We start from the raw sequence: 6,448 nt of genomic DNA on the forward strand, positions 1-6,448 counted from the left end.
CGGGTGAGAGGGCGTGCGGGGGGCCGCGGGGCGGGCGGGCTGCTGGGCTGGGGGGCTTGCTTTACCCGTCTGTCTGTCTGCACCTGAAAAACCGCGGTTTCTTTAAGCTTACATCATCATTTAAATATGTTCCCGCTTACAAGTCCTCTTGCGTTGGGCTGGTACGAATGGCCTTTCTCAGGGAGTTTTATTAAGCCAAGCCTTCCCTGAAAAGTTTATCTTCAGCAACAGAAATCGCAAACCAACCCGCTACTTTACAGGCAAGCTGAAGGCATTCTCCTGGAGATATTCGGCCCCATGCTGGAGGGGAAAAATAGTTCCTATTTTCATGCAGGTGCCACTAAATTAATGGGAATAATTGAAGCTGATGGATGACTTGACCCATTGTTTTCCAGACAGTGACTAATGAAGAAAATTAATTCAGACTTGTTTTCAGGATCGCAGTAGAAGAAAGCTCAGTTTGTATCTTGAATGAAGCTGGCCTTTCTGAGATATGAATAAGATCTTTCACTTAAAGCACAGTGCTGTAATGCCTTTATTACTAATTAAACCTACTAAAAATAAATAGACAATCTTTATATTTATGCATACATACACATGTAAATACAGAAATACATGCATACTTATGTATTTACACATGCGCATTATATATACATATATGTGTATATGTGTGTATATACATATACTTGTATTCAGAGAAGCCTTAACCAAAACAAAAGCAGCCAAGAGGAAATGGAGATAGAGTAGGAGTAGAAGGAATATAAAAAAGTGGGTGTGAAGGAGATGGTGGAGGTCAGAAGAGCAGCCAAATTAATATTGGAGGATGGGTAAAATACACTTTCTAAGGTTAGACTAGCAATTCAAGCCAAATTCAGGTTTAAAATTGGGCGACTGAAAACTCCATGTGGATCTGCTGTCAATAGAGGCTTCTGGGACAAATCTTGGAAACCTCTTGCAGACCCACTCTTTGCCTGTTCCCCACAAGAAACTTGGTGACTCAAACAGGTGTTTCAAAGCAATTACCATTGCTCTTATTTTCTGCTAGCAAAGCAAGTTTGCAAAAGGAGTTTACCCAGAGAATTTGAAGAATTTTATTCTGGTGGGTCAGCCGTGGCAGATTTATTAGCCATGCTTTGAAGTCCGGAAGGTTGACAAGCAAACTTCCTAGACTGCTCTTTTATGCCTTTGCTTACATGTGGCTCCAGCACATCTCTCTTCACTGTGTAGTGCTAGCTGATGATTGCACAGGAACCTGAACGATCACTGCRAACTTTACAACAGTGGTTGGGATGAGAGGCTAAAGGCATTCACAGCGCTCCCACTCCTGGTGAGCTGCACATGAGAATCAGACCCCCTGCCCTTCCATACAGAGCCTTTGATTGCTCTGGGTTTTGCCATGTGGTTAACATAGTTGCTGGGTCTTGTTGCATTACCTAACCAGCTCCCGCAAGAAAACATCGTGTGACTGCTACCCTTAGTTTATATATAGCATTTTAAAAGCAAGGATGAGAAGTGAATCGTTGAGAAAAAGACCTGCTGTGAGGCAGCTAGGGAGATAAGTGCAGGACAGCCTAAAGTGTTTTGACCCCAAAATTCTTAAGATTTCTGTTTTTTAAGTGAATTTAAATGGAAATTGCTTAACAATCTACAATTGTAACAAAAACTGGATTATAATACAGGATTTAACTTTATTAAAGCATATTCTGTGTGYATTCTATATGCTGAATGTATATATTCCACATATACCATAGATGTTGATTCTGCTTCTCCCACTGCATAACTAATAATCTGTTCCATTCTTTTAATTATAACACAATCTTACTGCATGATATATATTTATTCTCTGTTAATATTAGAAAATCACTTGGTAATTTTTTTTGTTGCTTTCTAGGGAGGRCTGAAGAGGTCTGAGAATGAGATGTGCTTACAATGAAAGACCTGAAGATCTTAGTTTACACAGATAAACACAACATACACATCAGAAGATGGATGTGAATGCAGCCTGGGACTCTGAGAATAACACATGTGACACAGGTGAGAAGTGTTCAAATTATTCCAGACAGACCAATAAATGGGTGGGCCACAAATCTAACCTCCAGAAGGAGGTAGACATGAATTGCTCACAGAGATCTGCTCCTCATTGCAACCCTGCTGGACCTTCAGGTAAACAGGAGCTTCCTGTAGAGTTGCAGTGTGAAGATGAAGAGACCTATGAGACCTACTACCAAAAACGAGGTGAGACTACATCTGGTGTATTTGTCACCTCCAGTACCAACTTTGATTTGCAGTGTGAAGACGAAGATTTAGAGCACTGTTCCTCTAAGTGCCCCAAGAAACCACAGAGAAGGCTGTGTGATGATGATGAAAACACTGTTCTTACTGACGTTTTTGGTGAGGAGAAGCTGGAGCCCGTCTCTGGGGAACCTTTGCCTCATCAGTGCAAGAAGTGTGGTGCCTCTTTCCAGGGTATGATTGAGCTGCGGGAACACAAGCAGATCCATCTTGTGGAAAACTCATACCGATGTCCTGTCTGTGGCAAAGAGTTCTTTCGYGCTGCAAATTTGCGAATGCACAAACTCATTCATTCTAGTGACAGACCACATAAGTGTCCAGAATGTGATAAGGGTTTCATCCGCACRGCTGATGTCTGGAGGCACCTACGCAATGTACACAAGATAGAGCGTTCCATGGTGATCTTAGGAAATGGCATGGCTAGGAACCCGTGGTCAATAGTGCACCGTAACCAACACAGTGTTGAGTATACTGATCAGCCATGTACAGAAAACCAAAAGTCTGAGGAAGAAGACTATAAACCTTATGCCTGTCCGACATGTGGCAAGGGTTTCGATAAGCCTAACCTGCTTTCCAAACACAAGGTGATCCACCGGCAAGACAAGCCTTATAAATGTCAAGAATGTGGCATGGCATTTGTGCAGCTGCTCAGGCTGAAAAGACACCAGCAGACTCACTCTGGGGAGCGCCCCTTCTATTGTGAGGAGTGTGGAGGGACATTCACCCGTCTGGCRTCACTCCAGCGCCATCAGCGRATCCACACTGGAGAGAAGCCCTATTCTTGTGCTTACTGTGGTCATTCCTTCACTGAGTCTGGAACCCTACGGAGGCACGAGCGTACGCACAAATTGGACAAATCGTAATACTTTATTTGTTAYGATTGTGATCGCCTTGGTTGCTTCTTACCTGAACGTGGCCTGTCTAACTGGATTGAAGAGAGCACTTCATCGCATGAGCAATAGCTAGTCTGGGTCCCACTTCCTAACAGTGGGGAACACCACTTTGTAGCAAGCTCTGCAACTTGCTCTGACAGAGATTATGCTGCTTGGCTTTACGCTGGCGTTGTATGAAGAAATAACTTCATTACCGCTGTGTTTATTAGCTGCATTGGAGGTGCATCAGGTTGAGCTTTCTGCAAGCAKGTGTGGGCCATGGGTCTTTCCTCTGCAGTCTTGGTCACTGAACAAACTGTCCCTGCTCTCTGGAGTAAGATTGTTCTTCAGCTCTAGGTTTGGCTATGTGTTGTTGCAGGTCTTTGCAAAGGTGGAATGGTCCAGAGGTGCCCACATATCCCTTCTGTCTGTGCATTCTGTTGAGTTTTCTCTTCTTATTAGGTATTTTTATTTGGAGGGGAAGTATCCTATTGGTTATTAAAAAAAAAAAAAGTTCCATAATAAATTGAACCATTATCAGCTGTATTTCATAAATGTTTTGATCTAAGGGTATACTGATCCCTTACGCACTTTTGTGTGATTAGTTGAATGACTGTTAATAATGGAAAGAGAGCTTTATTTTGGCTATGATGGTGCATGTTGTTGAGGGGGATTTGGACAGATTTGTGTTTCTGATGGAACTGTGCACTCTGTGTCCAGCTGAGACAAAGAGCAGGAAAAAGACCAAATTAAAGTCACCTTTTGCTAATCATTGCATAGGAATCTTTTCGATACAAAGATTTTTTGGATTTTCTCAGAGATAAGGAAGTGTCTCATAGGAAGACTGCATTTGATTCAGATGTTCTGTGACATGTATACAGGTGTCTGTGTACTACCCAGAGTGTCTATTGGACTCTTTGCTTTGATTTGAACTCAAAAGGTTAGTGAAGAAAGATTCCCTTAGCAACWAGCTCTTCAAATTTGGCCAGATGTTGCCAAATACCCAAAGACAATAGTTCTGTGTTGCCTCACTTATATCAGCAGGATTTTTACGTTTGAAACTCAATCATGACACCTAAAGTAGTCTGCAAGTAATCACTGTGCTAGGATCAAACAGTTTGTCCTTGAATCACAGTASCAATTTCCTTTCGGTGTCAGAAAGCTTTGCTTCCTCCTGCTGCCAGCTACCATAATTTCACTAACTTCTTTTTAATGAGTTGTGCATTTTCAGCATGAATTTCTYCAGTGCACTGAATGTTAAACTTTGAGGTAATGTACCTTTACATTTAKTACCAGGCTATTTAATGTAAAGTACTGATTGTGTTTGCATATTTAAYAGAGTAAAAAATAACTGTTGCATTCCCCTGGATTCCCACATAGAAATGATATCCAAGCACCATGTCTCAGAGCTTGGATTAATAATGTTGCTGTTTGTTGGGGGTGWTGTCTGCTCAGCACCCTCCATCTGTGTTACAGCAGAGCAAGCATTTTACAAGTGTGGTCACTATAGTATTTGTTGTGAGGACCGTGGCTCAAATCAACCTGAAYGACTGTCCTCAGCAGTAGTTTAGCTTGTCATGAATGGGAGGCCAGCTCTTCCAGCCTCACTAACGYGCTGTTTTAATTTCATTCCACAAAGAAGTCTCTGAATTAGGGATCTGATTTGTATGCCAGTTTTTAGGGAAATCTTATATTTTCTCTGAAACGATGTGCTGTTGTAACACTGGTACCTCTACCTGAGTGCAAGGTACCTTGTGTGTCATTTATCTTTATTACTGCTGTGAGGGATCATTCTAGTAGTTCTAGTACGACTTTAGATTTCCAAAAGGCTTTTGACTGAGTGCCTCGCCAAAGGCTCTTAACTGAGGGATGCTTAGCCTCTCTAAGAGGGAAGATCTTCATATGGAAAAATTACTGGCCAAAAGGAAATGATCTACAGAGAGGGGTCATTAGTGGTGTTCAGCAGAGGCCATGCTGTTCAACATAATCTGTAACAACCTGGCAAAAGGGTGAACAGCACAGTGACAAAGCTACCCCAAAAGCTACCATGCACTCATTTTTCACCCTCGTCCTCTTAAATTCATTTTGAAGTTGTCAGCTGCACTGTATCCTTTCCAGCAGCTCCCTTCCCATCTCCCTTGGGTATTCGGAGTTCTTGCTGGGGGGGGGGGTCCGTACTCAGATAAATTGCACCAGTATGCACGCCTTTATGTTGTGTGACTGTTCTGATTAGACAGTTGCACTAATTGGAGACATCTAGTTATTCTGCTGTTTGGGGTTAGCACTTGATGGAATTCATACCTGTAAGAGCATAATGTCGAAAGTGTTTTGAACAAAGGTTTATTTAATGGGAAAATTAAATGGTTGGTAAAATGAAAACTACTAGGCTTAACTAAAAGGTTATTAAAAAGCTACTTGCCTGGAATGTTAACTTGGATGTAAAGTGCTTGCATGTGTGAAGGGAGCAATTAAAATGTGTGATGGTTTCTGGGAAAAGGCTGTTGAACCCTCTTCAAAGAAACTTCCACTAACTCTTGCACAAGCTATGGGAAATCCATTGCAACTAGAGATTGTCTCATCTGCAATGCACCTTATGTTTTTAATGTAAATTGAGAAAACTCCCCTAGGCCCTGAGTGTGTCATAGGGGAAGCCTCAGCTGCTGGTAGGCCACAACAGACATAGCCAGTTATGATGATAGCTAGCTAAAATGGGAAGAGAGCTAATGATCAAATGTAATTTGTCTGCAGCCGTATTTCCTTAGAGAGGTTTTGACACGTGGTTTCAACAGAAGTCATTTTTCTTTGTGCAGATTAGCCACGGTATCTCTTAGCTCACTTTTGCCTAAAAGCCATGGAAGAAGCAGTTCCCTTTGCTAACATTGTGCTGTGAGGAGGACTCATTCACAAGTCTTCATCTTCGGGGCATTCATGGAAGCACCATGGATACAGGCTCAGGGCTGGAGCTCCAAGATCGGCAGGGGATCCTGATCATGCAAGTGCTCTTGGTCTTTAGCTAGTGCTTGTGACCRGTGGAATGTAAAAGTATCCTTTGCTAGTTCTCCTGTCCCCTCCCCTCCCCAGCTCATTCCATCATAGCAAAAGACTGATAAGTTAAAATAGCTCCAGCACTGAGGAGTCCTGGCACTCACTTGCCTAGAGTCGCTGGCCAGCCCTTGGAAGCTATAAAAACATTTTCTCACTTTGTTTACAATTGTGTTGCACGGTAAATACGCCTATGCTTTTGGAGTGAAATCTAGCAGTGGCCTTACACATTTGCGATCTGC

The 6,448-nt window shown here is 42.4% G+C and overlaps 1 protein-coding gene across 2 annotated transcripts; it reads left to right on the plus strand.

Annotated features, from left to right (window-relative positions):
• Window positions 1–1,896: 1,896 nt before the first annotated feature.
• Window positions 1,897–3,933, plus strand: LOC146591827 (uncharacterized). 2 transcript variants are annotated; one of them, XM_085312116.1, is made up of 2 exons: window positions 1,897–2,034; window positions 2,164–3,933. In XM_085312116.1, exons 1-2 carry the CDS (start codon window positions 1,986–1,988, stop codon window positions 3,153–3,155), a joined length of 1,041 nt encoding a protein of 346 aa, XP_085168242.1. In that variant the 5' UTR covers window positions 1,897–1,985; the 3' UTR covers window positions 3,156–3,933. The 2 variants fall into 2 exon arrangements, with proteins under 2 accessions (XP_085168242.1, XP_085168241.1); XM_085312115.1 differs by having other exon boundaries at window positions 1,897–3,933.
• Window positions 3,934–6,448: the final 2,515 nt, after the last annotated feature.

This window comes from Rhea americana, unplaced genomic scaffold (assembly GCF_003343005.1).
Source record: "Rhea americana isolate MKP2758 unplaced genomic scaffold, rheAme1 scaffold_358, whole genome shotgun sequence".
In the NCBI taxonomy this organism is placed as follows: domain Eukaryota; kingdom Metazoa; phylum Chordata; class Aves; order Rheiformes; family Rheidae; genus Rhea; species Rhea americana.